General features: G+C 41.8%; 1 protein-coding gene across 1 annotated transcript in view; it reads left to right on the top strand.

Moving 5' to 3' along the window:
- LOC139369000 (laminin, alpha 5) overlaps positions 1-26,780 on the top strand; it is a 224,535-nt gene that overhangs the window by 87,587 nt on the left and 110,168 nt on the right. The window contains exons 4-8 of the mRNA XM_071108558.1: positions 9,827-9,945; positions 10,154-10,324; positions 11,310-11,407; positions 21,304-21,419; positions 26,594-26,712. Of these exons, the coding sequence (XP_070964659.1) occupies positions 9,827-9,945; positions 10,154-10,324; positions 11,310-11,407; positions 21,304-21,419; positions 26,594-26,712 (623 nt within the window). The remainder of the gene's footprint in view (positions 1-9,826; positions 9,946-10,153; positions 10,325-11,309; positions 11,408-21,303; positions 21,420-26,593; positions 26,713-26,780) is intronic.

The following is a 26,780-nucleotide window of genomic DNA, read 5'->3' as shown; positions in this document are numbered from 1 at the left end:
TTACTGTTGTCCCGTTGACAATTTTGATTCTTATTATCTTCATATTGTAAATATCCTAAGTAAGCTTTGGCAGTATGTACATTATTACGTCATGTCAATAAAGCAAATTGAATTGAATTGAAAGAGAGCGAGCTGAGAAAGAGTAAGAAAGCAGAGAGAGCAGAGAGAGAGAGGGCTGATTATCAAAAGATCAAATGTAATTCTATAGAGAGAGTAGAGAGAGCGAGAGAGCAGAGAGAGAGAGAGAGAGACGAGATAGCAGAGAAATGGAGAGGAGAGAGCATAGAGATAGAGAGAGCAGAGAGATGGAGAAGAGAGAGCAGAGAGAGAGAGAGAGAGCAGAGAGATGGAGAAGAGAGAGCAGAGAGAGAGAGAGAGCAGAGAGATGGAGAAGAGAGAGAGAGAGCAGAGAGAGAGAGCAGAGAGAGAAGGCAGAGAGAGAAGGCAGAGAGAGAGCAGGGAGAGAGCAGAAAGAGCACGTGCAGAGAGAGTGAACAGAGAGAGAGCAAGCAGAGAATAGACTGAGGTCATCTGTCTTTGGCCTAAAGAGCAGGAACCTGGACTTCACCAAAGAAATCAGAAATACAGACATTGTCATCCGACAAGAAATCTGGTATAGAGGTGACGGATCCACTGGTTGCCCTCTAGGTTACGGAGAGCTGGTAGTTCCATCCACCAAACTACAGTGGCTTGTGAAAGTATTCACCCCCCTTGGCATTTTTCCTATTTTGTTCCCTACCTGGAATTAAAATAGATTTTTTGGGGGGGTTTGTATCATTTGATTGACACAACATGCCTACCACTTTGATGATGCAAAATATTTTTTATTGTGAAACAAACAAGAAATAAGACAAAAAAAATTGTCTAGCCACATCCATTTACAGAAATACTCATCATAAATGTTGATGAAAATACAAGTGTTACACATGGAATTATAGCTTTTACTTCTCCTTAATGCAACCGCTGTGTCAGATTTCAAAAAAGCTTTACGGAAAAAGCAAACCATGCAGTAATCTGAGAACGACGCTCAGAAAATAAATAGAGATATCCGCCATGTTGGAGTCAACAGAAATCAGAAATAACATTATAAATATTCACTTACCTTTGATGATCTTCATCAGAATGCACTCCCAGGAATCCCAGTTCCACAATACATTTTTGATTTGTTCGATAATGCCCATCATTTATATCCAAATAGCTACTTTTGTTAGGGCGTTTAGTACACAAATCCAAAACGCAGGTCCAGCCGAACGTCAGACGAAAAGTTAAAAAAGTTATATTACAGGTTGTAGAATCTTGTCAAACTAAGTATAGAATCAATCTTTAGGATGTTTTTATCATAAATCTTCAATAACGTTCCAACCGGAGAATTCCTATGTCTGTAGATAAGCAATGGAACGCAGGTCGCTCTCATGTGAAACGCGCATGACCCGCTCGTGGCTCTCTGCCAGACACCTGACTCATTCCCCTCTCATTCAGCCCCATATCACAGTAGAAGCCTCATTCAAGTTTCTAAAGACGGTTGACATCTACTGGAAGCCTTAGGAAGTGCAACATAACCAATATCCCTCTGTGTATTCGATAGGGGCTGAGTTGAAAATCGAACAACCTCAAATTTCACACTTCCTGTTTGGATTTTTTCTCAGGTTTTTGCCTGCCATATGAGTTCTGTTATACTCACAGACATCATTCAAACAGTTTTAGAAACTTCAGAGTGTTTTCTATCAAAATGTACTAATAATATGCATATATTAGCAACTGGGACTGAGGAGAAGGCCGTTTACTCTGGGCATCTTATTCATCCAAGCTACTCAATACTGCCCCCAGCCATAAGAAGTTAACCCACTCGAGTGTTGCTTTAACAGTATGCTTAGGGTCATTGTCCTGCTGGAAGGTGAACCTCTGTCCCAGTCTCAAATCTCTGGAAGATTGAAACAGGTTTCCCTCAAGAATTTCCCTGTATTTAGCACCATCCATCATTCCTTCAATTCTGACCCGTTTCCCAGTCCCTGCCGATGAAAACATACCCACACCATGATGCTGCCACCACCGTGCTTCACTGTGGGGATGGTATTCTCGGGGGGATGAGAGGTGTTGGGTTTGCCCAGACATAGCGTTCTCCTTGATGGCCAAAAAAACTCAATTTTAGTCTCATCTAACCAGAGTACCTTCTTCCATACGTTTTGGGGAGTCTCCCACATGCCTTTTGGCGAAACACCAAACGTGTTTGCTTCTTTTTTTCTTTAAGCAATGGCTTTTTTCTGGACATTCTTCCGTAAAGCCCGGCTCTGTGGAGTGTACGGCTTAAAGTGGTCCTATGGACAGATACTCCAATCTCGGCTGTGGAGCTCTGCAGCTCCTTCAGGGTTATCTTTGGTCTCTTTGTTGCCCCTCTGATTAATGCCCTCGTTGCCTGGTCCGTGAGTTTTGGTGGGCTGCACTCTCTTGGCAGGTTTGTTGTGGTGCCATATTCTTTCCATTTTTTTAATAATGGATTTAGGGATGTTCAAAGTTTCAGATATATTTTCATAACCCAACCCTGATCTGTACTTCTCTACAACTTTGTCCCTGACCTGTTTGGAGAGCTCCTCGGTATTCATGGTGCCACTTGCTTAGTGGTGTTGCAGACTCTGGGGTCTTTCAGAACAGGTGTATTTATACTGAGATCATGTGACACTTAGATTGCAAACAGGTGGACATTATTTAACTAATTGTGTGACTTCTGAAGGTAATTGGTTGGACCAGATCTTATTTAGAGGCTTCATAGTAAAGGGGGTGAATTCACACAGTATGCACACACCACTTTTCCCTTTTTCTTGTATTATTTATTATTTTTAAACAAGTTATTTTTTTTATTTCACTTCAGCTATTTGGACTATTTTGTGTCCGTTACATGAAATCCAAATTCAAATCCAATTAAAATCCAGATTTGTAATGCAACAAAATAGGAAAAAATGCCAAGTGGGGGTGAATACTTTTGCAAGGCACTGTACCAGGTGTGAAACAGGGAAGGGACTCAAGGGGTATGCTCATTTGGTATAGATTAAACGAATCAAAACAGTAACATTTTACATTTTGCTAGAAATTCAGAAGGAAATGATCTCAACAGAGAAAAATGTCCTCCTGTGTGCTACCCCACTAGAATCCCCATACTTTAATGAAGACAGCTTCTCCATCCTAGAGGGATAAATCAATAATTTCCAGGCCCAGGGACATGTACTAGTCTATGGATACCTAAATGTCAGAACCGGACAAGAACCTGACACCCTCAGCACACAGGGGGACAAACACCTACCTGGAGGGGACAGCATTCCCTCCCCCATATGCCCCCCGAGGCACAACTATGACAACATAACCAACAAAAATGGGTCACAACTCCTGCAGCTCTGTCGCATGCTGGGTCTGTACATAGTCAATGGTAGGCTTCGAGGAGAATCCTACGGTAGGTACACCTATAGCTCATCTCTTGGCAGTAGTACTGTAGACTACTTTATCACTGACCTCAACCCAGAGTCTCTCAGAGCGTTCACAGTCAGCCCACTGACACCCCTATCAGACCCCAGCAAAATCACACTCTACTTGAACAGAGCAATACTCAATCATGAGGCATCAAAGCCAAAGGAACTGAGTAATTCTGAGAAATGCTATACATGGAAGGAATGCAGTTTGGAAACCTACCAAAAAACTATTAGGCAGCAACAAATTCAATCCCTTTTAGACAACTTCCTGGATAAAACGTTCCACTGTAATAGTGAAGGTGTAAACTTGGCAGTAGAAAACCTAAACAGTATATTTGACCTCTCAGCTTCCCTATCAAATCTAAACATTTCAAGCAGAAAACCTAAGAAAAGTAACAACAATGACAAATGGTTTGATAAAGAATGTGAAAACCTAAGAAATAAATTGAGAAACCTGTCCAACCAAAATCACAGAGACCCAGAAAACCTGAGTCTACGCCTTCACTATGGTGAATCACTAAAACAATACAGAAATACACTACGGAAAAAGAAGGAACAGCACGTCAGAAATCAGCTCAATGCAATTGAAGAATCCATAGACTCTAACCACTTCTGAGAAAATTGGAAAACACTAAACAAACAACAACACAAAGAGTTATCTATCCAAAATGGAGATGTATGGGTAAACCACTTCTCTAGTATTTTTGGCTCTATAAAAAAGAACAAACAGCATCAAACATATACATGATAAAATACTAGAATGATCAAATATCAGAATCAACTATTACAGACAACCAGAACCCAATTGGATTCTCCAATTATATTGAATGTACTACAGGACAAAATAAAAACCCTCTGACCCAAAAAGGCCTGTAGTGTTGATGGTATCCTAAATTGTTTTTTTTTTATCAAATTACTGTAAGACAGAACACATATTCATCCTGCACACCTTAATTGACAAGGAAACAAAACAAAGGCAAAGTATTGTCATGCTTTTTTTTTATTTCAAACAAGCTTTTGACTCAATTTGGCATGAGGGTATGCTATGTACACAAGCAAACAAGAGTGAGGTTAAAATAGGCAAAACACACACATTTTTTTTCCACAGGGTTGTGGGGTGAGACAGGGATGCAGCTTAAGCCCCACCCTCTTCAACATATATATCAATAAATTGGCGAGGGCACTAGAACAGACTGCAGCACCCGGCCTCACCCTACTAGAATCTGAAGTCAAATGTCTACTGTTAGCTGATGATCAGATGACCTGGCCTCCACAATCACCCGATCTCAACCAAACTGAGATGGTTTGGAATGAGTTAGACCCCAGAGTGAAGGAACAGCAGCTAACAAGTGCTCAGCATGTGTGGGAACTCCTTCAAGACTGTTGGAAAAGCATTCCTCATGAAGCTGGTTGAGAGAATGCCAAGAATGTGCAAAGCTGTCATCAAGGCAAAGGGTGGCTACTTTTTTGGTTACTACATGATTCCATATGTGTTATTTCATAGTGTTGACAACTTCACAGTTATTATACAATGTAGAAAATAGTGGTGTGTGTGTGGTACGTGTAGTGCAGGTGTGTGTGTGTGTGTGTGTGTGTGTGTGTGTGTGTGTGTGTGTGTGTGTGTGTGTGTGTGTGTGTGTGTGAGAGAGAGAGAAACAGAGAGAGAGAGACAGAGAGAGACATAGAGAGAGAGACAGAGAGAGACAGAGAGATAGAGACAGAGAGAGAGAGAGAGAGAGAGACAGATAGAGACAGAGAGAGAGCGAGAGAGAGAGAGAGAGAGAGAGAGTAGAGCGAGAGAGTAGAGAGAGAGAGTCTACTGTTTGCTGATGATCTGGTGCTTCTGTCACCAACCAAGGAGGGCCTACAGCAGCACCTAGATCTTCTGCTCAGATTCTGTCAGACTTCGGCCTTGACAGTAAATCTCAGTAAGACCAAGATAATGGTGTTCCAAAAAAGGTCCAGTCGCCAGGACCACAAATACAAATTCCATCTAGACACTGTTGCCCTAGAGCACACAAAAAAACGATATATACCTTGGCCTAAACATCAGCGCCACAGGTAACTTCCACAAAGCTGTGAATCATCTGAGAGACAAGGCAAGAAGGGCATTCTATGCCATCAAAAGGAACATAAAATTCGACATACCAATTAGTATCAGGCTAAAAATACCTGAATCAGTTATAGAGCCCATTGCCCTTTATGGTTGCGAGGTCTGGGGTCCGCTCACCAACCAAGAATTCATAAAATGTTCCAAACACCAAATTGAGACTCTGCATGCAGAATTCTACAAAAATATCCTCTGTATACAACGTAAAACACCAAATAATACATACAGAGTAGAATTAGGCCGATACCCGCTAATTATCAAAATCCAGAAAAGAGATTCTACAACCACCTAAAAGGAAGCAATTCCAAACCTTCCATAACAAAGCCATCAGCTACAGAGAGATGAACCTGGAGAAGAGTCCCCTAAGCAAGCTGGTCCTTGCTCTGGTCCTGGCTCTGTTCACAAACACAAACAGACCCCACTGAGCCCCAGGACAGCAACACAATTAGACCCAACCAAGTCATGAGAAAACAAAAAGATAATTTTTTGACACATTGGAAAGAATCTACAAAAAAACAGAGCAAACTAGAATGCTATTTGTCCCTAAACAGAGAGTACACAGCGGCAGAATACCTGACCACTGTGACTGACCTAAACTTAAAAACTTAAGGAAAGCTTTGACTATGTACAGAGTCAGTGAGCATAGCCTTGCTATTGAGAAAGGCCGCCGTAAGCAGACATGGCTCTCAAGAGAAGACAGGCTATGTGCTCACTGCTCACAAAATGAGGTGGAAACTGAGCTGCACTTCCTGACCAATTTATGACCATATTAGAGAGACATATTTCCCTCAGATTACACAGATCCACAAAGAATTCGACAACAAACCCGATTTTGATAAACTCCCATATCTATTGGATGAAATACAACAGTGTGCCATCACAGCAGCAAGATGTGTAACCTGTTTCCACAAGGGCAACCAGTGAAGAACAAACATCATTGTAAATACAACCCATATTTATGTTGATTTATTTCCCATTTTGTACTTTAACCATTTATACATCGTTACAACACTGTATACAGACATAATATGACATTTGTAATGTCTTTATTGTTTTGTAACTTCTGTATGTGTAATATTTACTGTTCATTTTTGTTTATTTTACTTTTGTATATTATCTACTTCACTTATGTTTCCCATGCCAATAAAAGCCCCTTGAATTGAGAGAGAGAGAGAGAGACAGAGAGAGAGAGACAGAGAGAGAGAGAGAGAGAGAGACAGAGGGAGAGGGAGAGAGAGAGAGAGAGACAGAGAGAGACAGAGAGAGAGAGAGATATTATTATCACCAGATCAATAGCATCCTATAGAAGGCAAATGATACCAATCTAATGTAACACTAGTAGCTAAAAAGCTATTGTCATACCTTGGACTGATCCGAAGAGACATGAGAAGTTTAACTTTGTGTTTGATAGACTGCCTTTGAACTCAGGTCATCTGAGCAGCACCAGACTGTGTTAGCCTGTTGAGCTAAAGCCTGGAGACACTCACTGCCCCATTCTGACTAAGAATATATTTGGTGTCTTCATCATCATGACGCGAAGCTCTGATCTGAGCTTTTGGGAAGGAAAACAGCTGAAGAATGAAATATATCAGGTTATTTTCGAATATAATAGAGCAACATCATTTCCAGTGAGGAAAGGCAGTGTCACTACCTGCTGCCTGTCGTAGACCAACTCAATAAACAGAGACACACAGAAAGGCTTGGAATGACTACAGGCCACATCTCACCCCCACAGTCACACATTCCCTGAATACTTCAGAACTATTCCACTTCTGTCCACGAAAGAGAGAAAAAGGTCAATATCCCGAAGAACTGAGAGAGAATAAGAGAACTGAGAGAATATTTTACACGAGCCCTCTGCCTGAGCCCATACTCTACCTCAGAGAGAGAAGTTCACAGCTGCTGGTAGAAAAAAAACTTTATTGTTCCCCCCCCCTGGTTGACACACAGAGTACCACTATACGGTCTATAGTCACTCTGTGTGTATAACAACTCTAAACATCAGAACAACCATTTCTCTCTGTTTCTCTGTGGCTGGGGGACAGGAAAGACCATACCAATGACAACTTCACAGTGATTTATAGGATAGATTTATTTGCAAAGTTTTTTTTTTTAGGAGAGGTTAGAGGAAGGATAAACAGTAACTGAGCAGCCTGAACTGAACTGCTCTCTCCAACACACAGCTCATATCCAACACACAGCTCATATCCAACACACAGCTCATATCCAACACACAGCTCATAGCTCATATCCAACACACAGCTCATAGCTCATGTCCAACACACAGCTCATAGCTCATATCCAACACACAGCTCATATCCAACACACAGCTCATATCCAACACACAGCTCATATCTAACATATAGCGCATTGCTCATATCCAACACACATCTCATAGCTCATATCAAACACACAGCTCATATCCAACACACAGCTCATATCTAACACATAGCTCATTGCTCATATCCAACACACAGCTCATAGATCATATCCAACACACAGCTCATATCAAACACACAGCTCATAGCTCATATCCAACACACAGCTCACATCCAACACACAGCTCATATCCAACATACAGCTCATATCCAACACACAGCTCACATCCAACACACAGCTCATATCCAACATACAGCTCCTATCCAACACATAGCTCATAGCTCATATCCAACACACAGCTCATATCCAGCACACAGTTCATATCCAACACACAGCTCATATCCAGCACACAGTTCATATCCAACACACAGCTCATATCCAGCACACAGTTCATATCCAACACACAGCTCATATCCAACACATAGCTCATAGCTCATATCCAACACACAGCTCCTATCCAACACACAGCTCATAGCTCATATCCAACACACAGCTCATATCCAGCACACAGCTCATAGCTCCTATCCAACACATAGCTCATAGCTCATATCCAACACACAGCTCATATCCAACACACAGCTCATATCCAACACATAGCTCATAGCTCATATCCAACACACAGTTAATATCTAACACACAGCTCATAGCTCATATCCAACACACAGCTCATATCCAACACACAGCTCATAGCTCATATCCAACACACAGCTCATATCCAACACACAGCTCATTGCTCATATCCAACACACAGCTCATTGCTCATATCCAACACACAGCTAATTTCCAACACATAGCTCATAGCTCATATCCAACACTCAGCTCATAGCTCATATCCAACACACAGCTCATAGCTCATATCTAACACATAGCTCATATCCAACACACAGCTCATAGCTCATATCTAACACAGCTCATATCCAACACACAGCTCATTTCCAACACATAGCTCATAGCTCCTATCCAACACACAGCTCATAGCTCATATCCAACACACAGCTCATATCCAGCACACAGCTCATAGCTCCTATCCAACACATAGCTCATAGCTCATATCCAACACACAGCTCATATCTAACACACAGATCATAGCTCATATCCAACACACAGCTCATATCCAACACACAGCTCATAGCTCATATCCAACACACAGCTCATATCCAATGCACAGCTCATTGCTCATATCCAACACACAGCTCATTTCCAACACATAGCTCATAGCTCATATCCAACACACAGCTCATAGCTCATATCTAACACACAGCTCACAGCTCATATCCAACACACAGCTCATAGCTCATATCACTGTACTGTGTTTAGCTTCTGACTGCATCAAGCAATTCTATGTATTATATGTTTATATGTGTTTATATGTGTTTATATGTGTTTATATGTGTTAATATGTGTTAATATGTGATTATATGTGTTAATATGTGTTAATATGTGTTTATATATGTTAATATGCGTTTATATATGTTAATATGTGTTTATATATGTTAATATGTGTTTATGTGTTTATATATGTTTATATGTGTTACTATGTGTTTATATATGTTTATATATGTTAATATGTGTTTATAAATGTTAATGTGTTTATATGTGTTTGTGTTTATATGTGTTTATATATGTTAATATGTGTTTATGCGTTTATATATGTTTATATGTGTTAATATGTGTTTATATATGTTTATATATGTTAATATGTGTTTATAAATGTTAATGTGTTTATATGTGTTTGTGTTTATATGTGTTTATATGTGTTAATATGTGTTTATATATGTTTATATATGTTAATATGTGTTTAGAAATGTTAATGTGTTTATATGTGTTTGTGTTTATATGTGTTTATATGTGTTTATATGTGTGTATGTGTGTTTAACAGCTTCTAAGAGAGACTGCATTGAGCGCTTCGGACAGCGAACCATCGAACGGATCAACTCCGACAATGACGTCATCTGTACCACTGAATACTCCCGCATCGTACCCCTGGAGAATGGAGAGGTACAGTGGTGTGTGTGTGTGTGTGTGTGTGTGTGTGTGTGTGTGTGTGTGTGTGTGTGTGTGTGTGTGTGTGTGTGTGTGTGAATACGTACACATACTGAATGTGTGTAAATGAGTGCCACACGTCTATTTGTGTATGTGAGTGTTACAGCGTGTGTGTGTGTGTATACCTACTGAGTGTGTGTGTGACATCGTCCCTCTCTCCCAGGTGGTGGTGTCTCTAGTGAACGGGCGTCCCGGGGCTATGAACTTCTCCTACTCTCCAGTCCTGAGGGATTTCACCAAGGCCACCAACATCCGTCTCCGTTTCCTCAGAACCAACACCCTCCTGGGACACCTGATGGGCAAGGCCCTTCGCGACCCCACGGTCACACGCAGGGTGGGTACTGATGGGTACTGGGTTAGGGTACTGGGTTAGGATACAAGGCCCTCCGCGACCCCACCGTCACACGCAGGGTGGGTACTAGGTTAGGACACATGGTAGTGGGTTAGGGTACTGGGTTAGGATACAAGGCCCTCCGCGACCCCACCGTCACACGCAGGGTGGGTACTGATGGGTACAGGGGTGAGAAGGTGGGGGGCCAGGAGGTAGGGAAGGGGTCAGAGGGTAGGGGGCAGGTGGTAGAGAAGGGGTCAGAGGGGGGGGGGCAGGTGGTAGAGAAGGGGTCGGGGGGGGGGGGGGGGCAGGTGGTAGAGAAGGGGTCAGAGTGTAGGGGGGGCAGGTGGTAGAGAAGGGGTCAGAGAGTAGGGGGGCAGGAGGTAGAGAAGGGGTCAGAGAGTAAGGGGGCAGGAAGTAGAGAAGGGGTCAGAGAGTAGGGGGGCAGGAGGTAGAGAAGGGGTCAGAGAGTAGGGGGGCAGGAGGTAGAGAATGGGTCAGAGGGTAAGGAGGATAGGAGGTAGAGAAGGGGTCAGAGGGTAAGGAGGACAGGAGGTAGAGAAGGGGTCAGAGGGTAAGGAGGACAGGAGGTAGAGAAGGGGTCAGAGGGTAAGGAGGACAGGAGGTAGAGAAGGGGTCAGAGGGTAAGGAGGACAGGAGGTAGAGAAGGGGTCAGAGGGTAAGGAGGACAGGAGGTAGAGAAGGGGTCAGAGGGTAAGGAGGACAGGAGGTAGAGAAGGGGTCAGAGGGTAAGGAGGACAGGAGGTAGAGAAGGGGTCAGAGGGTAAGGAGGACAGGAGGTAGAGAAGGGGTCAGAGGGTAAGGAGGACAGGAGGTAGAGAAGGGGTCAGAGGGTAAGGGTCTTTAACTTGAAACCGTCCCGTACTACAGCCTGTCAAACTGTGTGACAAGCTGACTAGTCTGAATGAAGCTACAATAGTCAGTTACAATGATTTAATGTCTTCATGCTGTGCCTGTTTCTCTGCAGTATTACTACAGTATCAAGGACATCAGTATCGGAGGACGCTGTGTGTGTAACGGACACGCTGAGGCCTGCGACCCACACGACCCCAACGACCCCTACAAGTAAGATGGACAGTCTGACTATACACTAATAGATGAGAGATTATAGAATAGAAATGACTACACCTCAATAGATTATAGAATAGAAATGACTACACATCAATAGATTATAGAATAGAAATGACTACACATCAATAGATTATAGAATAGAAATGACTACACATCAATAGATTATAGAATAGAAATGACTAAACATCAATAGATTATAGAATAGAAATGACTACACATCAATAGATTATAGAATAGAAATGAGTACACCTCAATAGATTATAGAATCGAAATGACTACACTTCAATAGATTATAGAATAGAAATGACTACACATCAATAGATTATAGAATAGAAATGACTACACCTCAATAGATTATGTAGAGATTACTACACCTCAATAGATTATAGAATATATATTATTACACCTCAATAGATTATAGAATAGAAATGACTACACCTCAATAGATTATGTAGAGATTTCTACACTTCAATAGATTATGTAGAGATTACTACACTTCCATAGATTATGTAGAGATTACTACACTTCAATAGATTATAGAATATATATTACTACACCTCAATAGATTATGTAGAGATTACTACACCTCAGTAGATTATGTAGAGATTACTACACTTCAATAGATTATGTAGAGATTACTACACTTCAATAGATTATAGAATATATATTACTACACCTCAATAGATTATGTAGAGATTACTACACCTCAGTAGATTATGTAGACTACACTTCCATAGATTATGTAGAGATTACTACACTTCAATAGATTATAGAATATATATTACTACACCTCAATAGATTATGTAGACTACACTTCCATAGATAATGTAGAGATTACTACACTTCCATAGATTATGTAGAGATTACTACACTTCAATAGATTATGTAGAGATTACTACACTTCAATGGATTATGTAGAGATTACTACACTTCAATAGATTATGTAGAGATTACTACACTTCAATAGATTATGTAGAGATTACTACACCTCAATAGATTATGTAGAGATTACTACACTTCAATAGATTATGTAGAGATTACTACACTTCAATAGATTATGTAGAGATTTCTACACTTCAATAGATTATGTAGAGATTACTACACCTCAATAGATTATGTAGAGATTACTACACCTCAGTAGATTATGTAGACTACACTTCCATAGATTATGTAGAGATTACTACACTTCAATAGATTATGTAGAGATTTCTACACTTCAATAGATTATGTAGAGATTACTACACCTCAATAGATTATGTAGAGATTACTACACTTCAATAGATTATGTAGAGATTTCTACACTTCAATAGATTATGTAGAGATTACTACACCTCAATAGATTATGTAGAGATTACTACACTTCAATAGATTATGTAGAGATTACTACACCTCAATAGATTATAGAATATATATTACTACACTTCAATAGATTATGTAGAGATTACTACACTTCAATGGATTATGTAGAGATTACTACACTTCAATAGATTATGTTAATTCATTTGTCTGCATTGGATTTCCCCTTGCCCTGAGACGTGGCTGTCGTAGGAGAATACTGCCATGACTCAATCCCAGATTTCTCCCTTACTTACTGGTAATTTGATCATGTCGTCTCTTTTTTTTACATTTATTTAACCAGGCAAGTCAGTTAAGAACAAATTCTTATTTTCAATGACGGCCTGGTTCAGGGGCAGAACGAACTTGTCAGCTCGTGGGGTTTGAACTTGCAACCTTCCGGTTACTAGTCCAACATTCTAACCACTAGGCTACCCTGCCGCCCCAAACAGTCTTCTACACCACATGATCTTACTCCCCTTTACCACCTTTAACACCTCCTTGGGTACTACAGCCATTTAGCTCTGTGTTGGTTTACTGAGTTTCCCCCCTCAGTGCTTGTATATGGTGGTGTGTACAGACTTTTCAAAGGACCTGTTAGAGCAAACGTTGTCTTTAGGGAATAGGGTGCACTAAATAGGGAATAGGGTGCACTAAATAGGGAATAGGGTGCACTAAATAGGGAACAGGGTGCACTAAATAGGGAATAGGGTGCACTAAATAGGGAATAGGGTGCACTAAATAGGGAATAGGGTGCACTAAATAGGGAATAGGGTGCACTAAATAGGGAACAGGGTGCACTAAATAGGGAATAGGGTGCACTAAATAGGGAATAGGGTGCACTAAATAGGGAACAGGGTGCACTAAATAGGGAATAGGGTGCACTAAATAGGGAATAGGGTGCACTAAATAGGGAACAGGGTGCACTAAATAGGGAATAGGGTGCACTAAATAGGGAATAGGGTGCACTAAATAGGGAACAGGGTGCACTAAATAGGGAATAGGGTGCCTTACACAAACAACCTCCCTCATCTCTTTAACATATGTCTACTCTCTACAGAGAGTATGTCTACTCTCTACAATGTTCGCTCTAGCTATGGGTTTAAGAGTCAGCTGGTTCCATTTTATGCACAACAACAAATAATACCTTGTATATGCAAAGTGCTCTGTGATTTGTCAAAACACATCTCTTAAATTTTACATGGTAGAGAAAATAAAGGAGGAAAGAGAGAGATCCTACAACCACCTGAAAGGAAGTGATTCCCAAACCTTCCATAACAAAGCCATCACCTACAGAGAGATGAACCTGAAGAAGAGTCCCCTTAAGCAAGCTGGTCCTGGGGCTCTGTTCACAAACACAAACAGACCCCACAGAGCCCCAGGACAGAAACACCATTAGACTCAACCAAATCATGAGAAAACAAAAAGATAATTACTTGACACATTGGCAACAAAAAAAAACACAAAAAAACTGTGGTCAGGCAGAATACCTGACCACTGTGACTGACCCAAACTTAAGGAAAGCTTTGACTATGTACAGACTTAGTGAGCATAGCCTTGCTATTGAGAAAGGCCACCGTAGGCAGTCCCTGGCACTCAAGAGAAGACAGGCTATGTGCAACATTGCCCACAAAACGAGGCGGAAATTATCCTTGGCTATCATTTGACAGATTAAAACAATATCTCGCTCTCTTTTTTTTATCCATAATAATCTCATGATGTAGGTTATACCCGGACTGTATCTGCAACCTGTTGGCTAGAGAGCGCGTGCCAAGACCAGAGAGGGCGCATTTGCTATAGCCCTATAAAGGCAATTTTTTTTTGTTGTTGTGACAGAACCACCAGTAGAGATGGAAACCCATTTACATGGGGAATTTAACTGCAAAAGTCATTTTTTATGTTAATTGTGCACTATGTTTTCACTTACAACCTTTTATCCACAACAAGTCAATTTGATGGAAAAAACATCTCTGGTGGGAAAATACACATTCTGTTTTTTAATGTGATTTCTTTTGTATTTTATTTTATTTTTTTTGCATGAAAATCTGTTGCCAATCAGATGGAAATCTAGCTAATGGCCCCGTACAAGAGCGAGAGAACAGCGAGAGGGAGAACAGAAGAGAAGAGGAAGGAGAGGTAGAGAAGTTTCACAGAAAAGTTAGATCACTCTTGAAGATGGGTGATTCTGCAGTAAGATAAGACAGAGATGGATGACTGAGGAGGAACAATTCCAAATCTAAGTTCTACGGAGGATGGAGGTGGTTGTATGCCTCGTGTTTTAACACACACACACACACACACACACATCTTTAGTATCCAGAGCACGTCAGTATATCAGACGAGAACCAGACATAGAGAGTGAGTCCGACAGGTGGTTTGTTTAAGATAGCAGGAATTTGTTAGGATTTTTCACGTTTCTGTTTATCTTACAGTAAAAAGCTTAATAAAGCACTTAACCCTAACGTTGGGGTTTCAACATTTTAAACTGACAAATGGTTTGTTCCTCACCATTCTTAACATTCCCCTGTTAAACGGTCCAGATATAGGAATTTATGCTTTGTGTTTCAAATGTCACCCTACCCCCTTTGTAGTACACTGGGCTCTGGTCTAAAGTAGTGCACTATGTAGGGAATAGGGTGCCCATTTGAGACGATGAATCTATAACAATGTGTCGGAGTGCTCGCTACTCCCTGGTCACGCCTGAATACCTCTCCTCTTGGCGGTGTGAAATGTCCCCCCCCCCCCTGATTACACACGCCACAAGCAGATGTGGCCTGTGTGTGTGTGTGTGTGTGTGTGTGTGTGTTTCTCCATAAGTACGCCCAGTCGACTAGATCCATAGGTATTCCTGTAGAGAGTAGACATATGTTAAAAAGATGAGGGAGGTTGTTTGTGTAAGGCACCCTATTCCCTATTTAGTGCACTCTAATCCCTATTCCCTATTTAGTGCACTCTAATCCCTATTTAGTGCACCCTATTCCCTATTTCGTGCACCATATTCCCTATTTAGTGCACCCTAATCCCTATTTAGTGCACCCTGTTCCCTATTTAGTGCACCCTATTCCCTATTTAGTGCACCCTATTCCCTATTTAGTACACCCTATTCCCTATTTAGTGCACCCTATTCCCTATTTCGTGCACCATATTCCCTATTTAGTGCACCCTATTCCCTATTTAGTGCACTTGTTTTGACCAGGCCCTGGTTAAAACTAGGGCACTAGAGAATAAGGTGCCATTCGGGATGTAGCCTAAGATTACTTTTCAACATGTCCACCCTCTAGAGAACCACTTCTGCTGTCAGCCAGAGTCCACCCTCTAGAGAACCACTTCTGCTGTCAGCCAGAGTCCACCCTCTAGAGAACCACTCCTGCTGTCTGCCAGAGTCCACCCTCTAGAGAACCACTTCTGCTGTCAGCCAGAGTCCACCCTCTAGAGAACCACTTCTGCTGTCAGCCAGAGTCCACCCTCTAGAGAACCACTTCTGCTGTCAGCCAGAGTCCACCCTCTAGAGAACCACTTCTGCTGTCAGCCAGAGTCCACCCTCTAAAGAACCACTTCTGCTGTCAGCCAGAGTCCACCCTCTAGAGAACCACTTCTGCTGTCTGCCAGAGTCCACCCTCTAGAGAACCACTTCTGCTGTCAGCCGCAGTCCACCCTCTAGAGAACCACTTCTACTGTCAGCTAGAGTCCACCCTCTAGAGAACCACTTCTGCTGTCAGCCAGAGTCCACCCTCTAGAGAACCACTTCTACTGTCAGCCAGAGTCCACCCTCTAGATAACCACTTCTACTGTCAGCCAGAGTCCACCCTCTAGAGAACCACTTCTGCTGTCAGCCGCAGTCCACCCGCTAGAGAACCACTTCTACTGTCAGCTAGAGTCCACCCTCTAGAGAACCACTTCTGCTGTCAGCCAGAATCCACCCTCTAGAGAACCACTTCTGCTGTCAGCCAGAGTCCACCCTCTAGAGAACCACTTCTACTGTCAGCTAGAGTGTAGAACCACTTCTGCTGTCAGCCAGAGTCCACCCTCTAGAGAACCACTTCTACTGTCAGCCAGAGTCCACCCTCTAGATAACCACTTCTACTGTCAGCCAGAGTCCACCCTCTAGAGAACCACTTCTGCTGTCAGCCGCAGTCCACCCGCTAGAGAACCACTTCTACTGTCAGCTAGAGTCCACCCTCTAGAGAACCACTTCTGCTGTCAGCCAGAATCCACCCTCTAGAGAACCACTTCTGCTGTCAGCCAGAGTCCACCCTCTAGAGAACCACTTCTGCTGTCAGCCAGAGTCCACCCTCTAGAGAACCACTTCTACTGTCAGCTAGAGTCCACCCTCTAGAGAACCACTTCTGCTATCAGCCAGAGTCCACCCTCTAGAGAACCACTTCTGCTGTCACCCATAGTCCACCCTCTAGAGAACCACTTCTACTGTCAACTAGAGTCCACCCTCTAGAGAACCACTTCTGCTGTCAGCCAGAGTCCACCCTCTAGAGAACCACTTCTACTGTCAGCCAGAGTCCACCCTCTAGAGAACCACTTCTGCTGTCAGCCAGAGTCCACCCTCTAGAGAACCACTCCTGCTGTCTGCCAGAGTCCACCCTCTAGAGAACCACTCCTGCTGTCAGCCAGAGTCCACCCTCTAGAGAACCACTTCTACTGTCAGCCAGAGTCCACCCTCTAGAGAACCACTTCTACTGTCAGCCAGAGTCCACACATATTTCTGTTAGTGGGGGTTTGCAAGGGACGAGATTGCATTAGGCTTTGCTTCTTTTTAGAAGAAAGAAACATTTCATTTGTGACTCACTAGAAAGTCATTATCTTAATGGAAAAAAATTGTCTCTGTTGAAATGAGAAATCTGACATATAGTTTAAACACACGTCCTTATTTTAACCAGTTATTTTAAAGCCCTTTGGTGTAACTATGGATCTGTACAATGGGCTTGCTTCATTTTTTTTTCTGAGACAAACAAGCCTACACACACACACACACACGCACACACACACACACACACACACACACACACACACACACACACACAGCTTTGGTTCTGAGCTCTCAAGGACTACGGTTTCACAAAGGGGTAAAGCGAAGCATAGATCTAGAATGACTAGCTAGGTTTTGCCCTTTGGTTAGTCTTTCAAGACTAGTGTCACCTCGTTAAATCACGCTATTTCTGGAGTCAGAGCTTTCTTACTGTAGGCCTACTGTATAAAAACTCACAATGGTGAATTCTTAGATATGGTGAATTCTTAGAACTCACAATGGTGAATTCTTAGATATGGTGAATTCTTAGAACTCACAATGGTGAATTCTTAGATATGGTGAATTCTTAGAACTCACAATGGTGAATTCTTAGATATGGTGAATTCTTAGAACTCACAATGGTGAATTCTTAGATATGGTGAATTCTTAGAACTCACAATGGTGAATTCTTAGATATGGTGAATTCTTAGAACTCACAATGGTGAATTCTTAGATATGGTGAATTCTTAGAACTCACAATGGTGAATTCTTAGATATGGTGAATTCTTAGAACTCACAATGGGGAATTCTTAGATATGGTGAATTCTTAGAACTCACAATGGGGAATTCTTAGATATGGTGAATTCTTAGAACTCACATTGGGGAATTCTTAGATATGGTGAATTCTTAGAACTCACAATGGTGAATTCCTAGATATGGTGTTTTATGTTTTATAGAACAGCTGTTTAATGGCTACAGATATATATATATATATGATTACAGCTTTGGCAGGTGATACTGTAGTCTGGAGTGCAGCGTACAGCTGTCCTTTGATGACATCACTCCTTAGATGTCTGAAATAGCAACACCCACACTTGTAATGCAGACCAGCCTGATAGCACCTAAAGTATAGGTCCTCACAGAGGATGAAGTCACATAACGACGTGTGTTTTTCAAGCTGTTCATGTGGAGGAAATAGTCTGTACATTTTAAGTTTAACTAAACGGATCGTACGTGTATCTGATAAAGAAAGAGGGGAGCAGGAAAAGACAATGCTGTGTTTTTTTTTATCTGTGGTATTTTCTCTGTGGTATTTTATATGTGATGGTCACTGCACTGCGTTCCACCTGATGGAGTGAATCTAACAGGCTTCTAAAAATCTCTTAGAAAATCAACATTCTATTTCCCCTTGGCGTTTTGAAACACATCCTGCTCCAAAGCCATCGTAGTCAGAGTAGTCTTCAGGATATTGTATCAGCGAACCTCCTGACCTTTGGTGACAACCCTTTTAAAGTTAAAACGTCTTTGGGATCGGTGTCCCTTCCACGGAACGGTTGAGCTAACGTAGGCTAATGTGATTAGCGTGAGGTTGCAAGTAACAAGAACATTTCCCTGGACATAGACATATCTGATATGGGAAGAAAGCTTAAAATTGCTGTTAATCTGACTGTACTGTCCAATTCACAGTAGCTATTACAGTGAAAGAATACCATGCTATTGTTTAAGGAGAGTGCACAATTTTGAACATGAAAAGTTATTAAAAAGCCAATCAGGCACATTTGGGAAGTCTTGACACATCATTTTGAACAGAAATATAATGGTTCATTGGATCAGTCTAAAACTTTGCACATACACTGATGCCATCTAGTGGTCAAAGTATAAATTGCACCTGGGCTGGAATAATACATTATGGCCTTTCTCTTGCATTTCAAACATGATGGTACAAAAAAATACAAAAGAAAGGTTGTTTTTTTCATTGTATTATCTTTTACCAGATCTATTGCGTTATATTCTACTACATTCCTTTCACATTTACATAAACTTCAAAGTGTTTCCTTTCAAATCGTATCAAGAACATTCTTATCTTTGCTTCAGTGCCTGAGCTACAGGCAGTTAGATTTGGGTCCTGAGCTACAGGCAGTTAGATTTGGGTCCTGAGCTATAGGCAGTTAGATTTGGGTCCTGAGCTATAGGCAGTTAGATTTGGGTCCTGAGCTACTGGCAGTTAGATTTGGGTCCTGAGCTACAGGCAGTTAGATTTGGGTCCTGAGCTACAGGCAGTTAGATTTGGGTCCTGAGCTACAGGCAGTTAGATTTGGGTCCTGAGCTACAGACAGTTAGATTTGGGTCCTGAGCTACTGGCAGTTAGATTTGGGTCCTGAGCTACAGACAGTTAGATTTGGGTCCTGAGCTACAGGCAGTTAGATTTGGGTCCTGAGCTACAGGCAGTTAGATTTGGGTCCTGAGCTACAGGCAGTTAGATTTGGGTCCTGAGCTACAGGCAGTTAGATTTGGGTCCTGAGCTACAGGCAGTTAGATTTGGGTCCTGAGCTACAGGCAGTTAGATTTGGGTCCTGAGCTACAGGCAGTTAGATTTGGGTCCTGAGCTACAGGCAGTTAGATTTGGGTCCTGAGCTACAGGCAGTTAGATTTGGGTATGTCATTTTAGGTGAAAATTGAAAAAAAAGGGGCCGATCCTTCAGAGGTTTTGAGGTTATAAGTCTATGTTATTACACCAGCAGCGGGCCCCTGACGTTTGATAAAACTCTGTATATGGTTCTACATGCTTTTATCCTTGAACGACCAGATTAATGGTCTGTTTTGGCCACACGGTGTAAACTGCAGGTTGTTCATGTTAAATGGGATTATGTGCCTGGGTGAAGCAGGGTGAAGTTCTGGGACTGTAGAGGAATTAACTCTTTCACTGATAGAGCTGCGTTCTCTCTGGGTTTATAACCGAGCGGGTGGGCTACGTTTTCTCTGATGGCACAAAAGAAAGTTGATGGAGGAAGAGGAGTTTTAACTGTAGCTGAAAGAAGGTTAAAGAGGTAGAGGAGTTTTAACCTGGAGATAAAGGTTCAGCCCAAGTATTAGCCCAGTGTTAGTATTAGCCTAGTGTTAGCATTAGCCCAGTGTTAGTATTAGCCTAGTGTTAGTATTAGCCTAGTGTTAGCATTAGCCTCATGTTAGTATTAGCCCCGTGTTAGTATTAGCCTAGTGTTAGCATTAGCCTAGTGTTAGTCTTAGCCTCATGTTAGTATTTAATGTTTAATGTTTAATGATCTGCTGGTTGTTGGTCTCCTCGCTGTTGATCTCTTGGTTGTTGATCTCCTGTTTGTTGATCTCTTGGTTGTTGATCTCCTGTTTGTTGATCTCTTGGTCGTTGATCTCTTGGTCGTTGATCTCCTGGTCGTTGATCTCCTGTTTATTGATCTCCTGGTCGTTGATCTCCTGTTTATTGATCTCCTTGTCGTTGATCTCCTGTTTGTTGATCTCTTGGTCGTTGATCTCCTGTTTGTTGATCTCCTGTTTGTTTATCTCTTGGTCGTTGATCTCCTGTTTGTTGATCTCTTGGTCGTTGATCTCCTGTTTGTTGATCTCTTGGTCGTTGATCTCTTGGTCGTTGATCTCTTGGTCGTTGATCTCCTGGTCATTGATCTCCTGTTTATTGATCTCCTGGTTGTTGATCTCCTGTTTGTTGATCTCCTGTTTGTGGATCTCCTGTTTGTTGATCTCCTGTTTGTTGATCTCCTGTTTGTTGATCTGATAGATACTCATGTGTGTGTTTTCGTTCTCTCCCTCCCTCTCTGTAAAGGCTTCAGTGTGACTGCCAACACAACACTTGTGGAACGTCATGTGACCAGTGTTGCCCCGGATACAACCAGATTCCATGGAAACCAGCGACCACTTACCAGGCTAACGAGTGTGAACGTGAGTTTGCCTCCCTCCCTCACCCCACCACCCCTACCCACTCATCACCATCCAACCCCCTCTGAAAAAAGTTGGAGGCAGTTTCCAGAAGTCCTTCCCTGGTATTAGCCAAGGAATGTAGTGCCTGTTAGGCATTAGTTTATCACTGTCATTCTTACGGAAGCAGAACAGCCTCAGGTGTTGTTTTGTTGGTGTTTGGATACAGACACAGTCCCATTAGATCTGAGCTGAGTACCATTAGATCTGAGTCCCATTAGATCTGAGCTTAGTCCCATTAGATCTGAGTCCTACTAGATCTGAGTCCTACTAGATCTGAGTCCTACTAGATCTGAGTCCCACTAGATCTGAGTCCCATTAGATCTGAGTCCCATTAGATCTGAGTCCTACTAGATCAGAGTCCCATTAGATCTGAGCTGAGTTCCATTAGATCTGAGTCCCATTAGATCCGAGTCCCACTAGATCTGAGCTGAGTCCCACTAGATCTGAGTCCCATTAGATCTGAGCAGAGTCCCATTAGATCTGAGCAGAGTCCCATTAGATCTGAGCCGAGTCCCATTAGATCTGAGCTGAGTCCCATTAGATCTGAGCAGAGTCCCATTAGATCTGAGCTGAGTCCCACTAGATCTGAGTCCCACTAGACCTGAGCTGAGTCCCATTAGATCTGAGTCCAATTAGATCTGAGCTCAGTCCCATTAGATCTGAGCAGAGTCCCATTAGAGCTGAGCTGAGTCCCATTAGATCTGAGCAGAGTCCCATTAGATCTGAGCTGAGTCCCACTAGATCTGAGCCGAGTCCCATTAGATCTGAGCTGAGTCCCATTAGATCTGAGCAGAGTCCCATTAGATCTGAGCTGAGTCCCACTAGATCTGAGTCCCACTAGACCTGAGCTGAGTCCCATTAGATCTGAGTCCAATTAGATCTGAGCTCAGTCCCATTAGATCTGAGCAGAGTCCCATTAGAGCTGAGCTGAGTCCCATTAGATCTGAGCAGAGTCCCATTAGATCTGAGCTGAGTCCCACTAGATCTGAGTCCCATTAGATCTGAGCTGAGTCCCATTAGATCTGAGTCCCATTAGATCTGAGTCCCATTAGATCTGAGTCCCACTAGATCTGAGCTGAGTCCAACTAGATCTGAACTGAGTCCCACAAGATCTGAGCTGAGTCCCACTAGATCTGAGCTGAGTCCTACTAGATTTGAGTCCCACTAGATCTGAGCTTAGTCCCATTTAATCTGATCTGAGCCCCATTTGATCTGAGCTGACATCAGTGTGGATAAGTCTCTCTCTTTCTCTCTCTCTCTCTCTCTCTCTCTCTCTCTGTCTCTCTCTCTGTCTCTCTCTCTGTCTCTGTCTCTGTCTCTCTCTGTCTCTCTCTGTCTCTCTCTGTCTCTGTCTCTCTCTCTCTCTCTCTCTCTCTCTCTCTCTCTCTCTCTCTCTCTCTCTCTCTCTCTCTCTCTCTCTGTCAATTCAATTCAAGGGGCTTTATTGGCATGGGAAACATCTGTTAACATTGCCAAAGCAAGTGAGGTAGATAATATACAAAAGTGAAATAAACAATAAAAATTAACAGTAAACATTACACATACAGAAGTTTCAAAACAATAAAGACATTCTGTCTCTCTCTCTTTGTCTTTCTCTCTCTCTCTGTCTCTCTTTCTATCTCTCGCTCTCTTTCTGTCTCTGTGTGTGTGTGTGTGTGTGTGTGTGTGTGTGTGTGTGTGTGTGTGTGTGTGTGTGTGTGTGTGTGTGTGTGTGTGTGTGTGTGTGTGTGTGTGTGTGTGTGTGTGTGTGTGTGTGTGTCTGTTGTGGATAAGAGTGTATGGTTAAAGCTACTGCCACCTCCCTCTCGCTGAAGGCTGATAAGAACTGACAGCCCTCACAACTTTTCTCAGACTCAGTAAAAATAGCTTTATCTAAGATCTGGATTGGTTCAAATGGAGCTGCCAAGCCAAGCAGTGGTGTGTGTTTCTGTGTTTGGTTTTTGGAAGGTTGGGACGTCTCTCTCTTTCCCCTTAATCTAATCTAATCCTAATGCTTCCTGAAATAGTTTTTACTTCTATCACCCCCCCCCCCCAAAAAAAATGTGGTCTGGTTTAGTTCAATCCAGTTTATATGGTCTGATATAGTCTGGTTTAGTTCAATCCAGTTTTTATGGTCTGATATGGTCTGGTATAGTTCAATCCAGTTTATATGGTCTGATATAGTCTGGTTTAGTTCAATCCAGTTTTTATGGTCTGATATGGTCTGGTATAGATCAATCCAGTTTATATGGTCTGGTTTAGTTCAATCCAGTTTATATGGTCTGATATGGTCTGGTTTAGTTCAATCCAGTTTATATGGTCTGGTTTAGTTCAATCCAGTTTATATGGTCTGGTTTAGTTCAATCCAGTTTATATGGTCTGGTTTAGTTCAATCCAGTTTATATGGTCTGATATGGTCTGGTTTAGTTCAATCCAGTTTATATGGTCTGGTTTAGTTCAATCCAGTTTATATGGTCTGATATGGTCTGGTTTAGTTAAATCCAGTTTATATGGTCTGGTTTAGTTCAATCCAGTTTATATGGTCTGATATGGTCTGGTTTAGTTCAATCCAGTTTATATGGTCTGGTTTAGTTAAATCCAGTTTATATGGTCTGATATGGTCTGGTTTAGTTCAATCCAGTTTATATGGTCTGGTTTAGTTCAATCCAGTTTATATGGTCTGATATGGTCTGGTTTAGTTAAATCCAGTTTATATGGTCTGGTTCCAGCTCTGACTGCAGAACAGCAGTGAGAAAAGGCAGAAGGATGTAGATACAGAGCGTATCTGTATTTCTCCTGCATCTTAGTATTAGGGCCATTCTATGTCAACCCCTCAGTCCACTAGGATGGAGACAAGAACATCAGAAGGCCCTGAGAACAGGTCAATTCCATTTAAATTCAGTCCATTCAGGAAGTTAACTAATGGGGTCAATTGAATTACTTCCCGGATTGATTTAAATGAAATGGAATTGACCCCAAACCTTGCTGAGAACTTTAACATTTCTCTGTGGAGGTACTGAGAAACTGTGGAGATAATGAGAAACTGTGGAGGTACTGAGAAACTGTGGAGGTACTGAGAAACTGTGGAGGTACTGAGAAACTGTGGAGATACTGAGAAACTGTGGAGGTACTGAGAAACTGTGGAGGTACTGAGAAACAGTGGAGATACTGTAAACAGTGGAGGTACTGAGAAACAGTGGAGGTACTGAGAAACTGCGGAGGTACTGAGAAACTGTGGAGGTACTGAGAAACTGTGGAGGTACTGAGAAACTGTGGAGGTACTGAGAAACTGTGGAGGTACTGAGAAACTTGAGCTGTAATTTTTAAAAGGCTTGTACCTCCTCTTCTCCTTTGAAGAGAAAAAGGATTTGACAAGACATGTCATTAGTTAGTTCTAGCTGCTGTGGAAATTATAGTTTTGGTTGGGATGAGAAGAGACCTTCATCTATATTGTTTATTTGTTTATCACCATATGCTCTACTATGTCTCTCATCTTCTATACTGTGGGATAAACACCTGTCAGACCAGACCTCAGGCTTTAAAACACATAACACGTCTATAGGTATTTCAGAGATATCTCTTTAGTTCTAGAATAAAAGATGTCTGCCAGAGATATCTCTTTAGTTCTAGAATAAAAGATGTCTGCCAGAGATATCTCTTTAGTTCTAGAACAAAGGATGTCTGCCAGAGGTATCGCAGAGATACAGTAGGTCTGCCAGTGGTATCTCAGAGATACAGAATGTCAGCCAGAGGTATTTCAGAGATACAGTAGGTACCTAGGTAGTAGGTAGCTAGTAGGTCTGCCAGGGGCGGCAGGATAGCCTAGTGGTTAGAGCGTTGGACTAGTAACCGGAAGGTTGCAAGTTCAAAACCCCGAGCTGACGCGGTACAAATATGTCATTCTGACCCTGAACAGGCAGTTTAACCCACTGTTCCTAGGCTGTCATTGAAATTAAGAATTTGTTCTTAACTGACTTGCCTAGTTAAATAAAGGTACAATTTAAAAAATCTCTGAGATACAGTATGTCTATAGCTCTTTTTATGTCTCTGTACATTCTGATCAGTTAGATATTGTTCTTTCCTTGCTCACTGTAGGGTCTCTCTCTCTCTCTCTCTCTCTCTCTCTCTACTCTTTCTCTTCTCTTTCTCTCTCTCCTCTCACTCTCTCTATTCTCTTATCTTTCTCTCTCCCTCTCTCTCTCTCTCTCTCTCTCTATTCTCTTCTCTCTCTCTCTCCTCTCTCTCTCTACTCTGTCTCTCTCTCTCTCTCTATTCTCTTCTCTTTCTCTCTCTCCTCTCTCTCTATTCTCTCTCTCTATTCTCTCTCTATTCTCTTCTCTCTTCTCTCTTCTCTCTCTCTCTCTCTCTCTCTCTCTCTCTCTCTTCTCTGTCTCTATTTTCTCTCCTCTTTCTCTCTTTTTTCTTTCTTTCTCATTTATATATATATATATTGTTTGGTTTCTCTCCTTTTTCTTCTCACCTCCTTTCATTTCTCTCTCCACTGAGCTCTGGCAGCCTGTGTCCCCCGAGGTGGAGAATTGCTCTGTTATGTTTTCTGCGTTGGTGTCATCGTCTGTGACTGTATACGTCTATATTGACACACAGGTCATTCTTACCTGATCCTAGAGTAACCAATGTGTCAGTGTTTCTTGCTTGTCTTGCCTGTTTGTTTCACTGTAGCTTAGACATAGTTCTGATTTAGTAGTTCTGATCATTTCCTCAATGATCTTGATCAATCTCTTATTTTACAAGTTATTTATTGATCTTGATGAATCTCTCGTTTTGTAAGTGATTTATTGATCTTGATGAATCTCTCATTTTGTAAGTGATTTATTGATCTTGATGAATCTCTCATTTTGTAAGTTATTTATTGATCTTGATGAATCTCTCATTTTCTAAGTTATTTATTGATCTTGATGAATCTCTCATTTTCTAAGTTATTTATTGATCTTGATAATCTCTCATTTTATGTTATTTATTGATCTTGATCAATCTCTCATTTTATAAGATATTTATTGATCTTGATCAATCTCTCATTTTTTTTTTGTTCTAGATTGATTTTGACCCATCTCAAATTTTAATAAATTATTGATTGATCTTGTACGATTTAGCGTACTAACAGATGTTCGATTCTTTTCTGTTCGTATTTCTTTCAGCGTGTAACTGTAACCAACACTCGTTTGGCTGTTACTACGACCCCGAGGTTGACCAGAGGAGAGCTAGCGTCAACGTCCAGGGACAGTACAGGGGGGGCGGAGTCTGCATGGAGTGTCAGGTATTACTACTGTCCTTTCATCAACACCTACTCCTTACAGTAGGAGATGATTACAGAAGATAAAATAC

Source organism: Oncorhynchus clarkii, chromosome 16, assembly GCF_045791955.1.
Source record: "Oncorhynchus clarkii lewisi isolate Uvic-CL-2024 chromosome 16, UVic_Ocla_1.0, whole genome shotgun sequence".
Taxonomy (NCBI): domain Eukaryota; kingdom Metazoa; phylum Chordata; class Actinopteri; order Salmoniformes; family Salmonidae; genus Oncorhynchus; species Oncorhynchus clarkii.
This window is presented reverse-complemented; position numbering and strand designations above follow the sequence as displayed.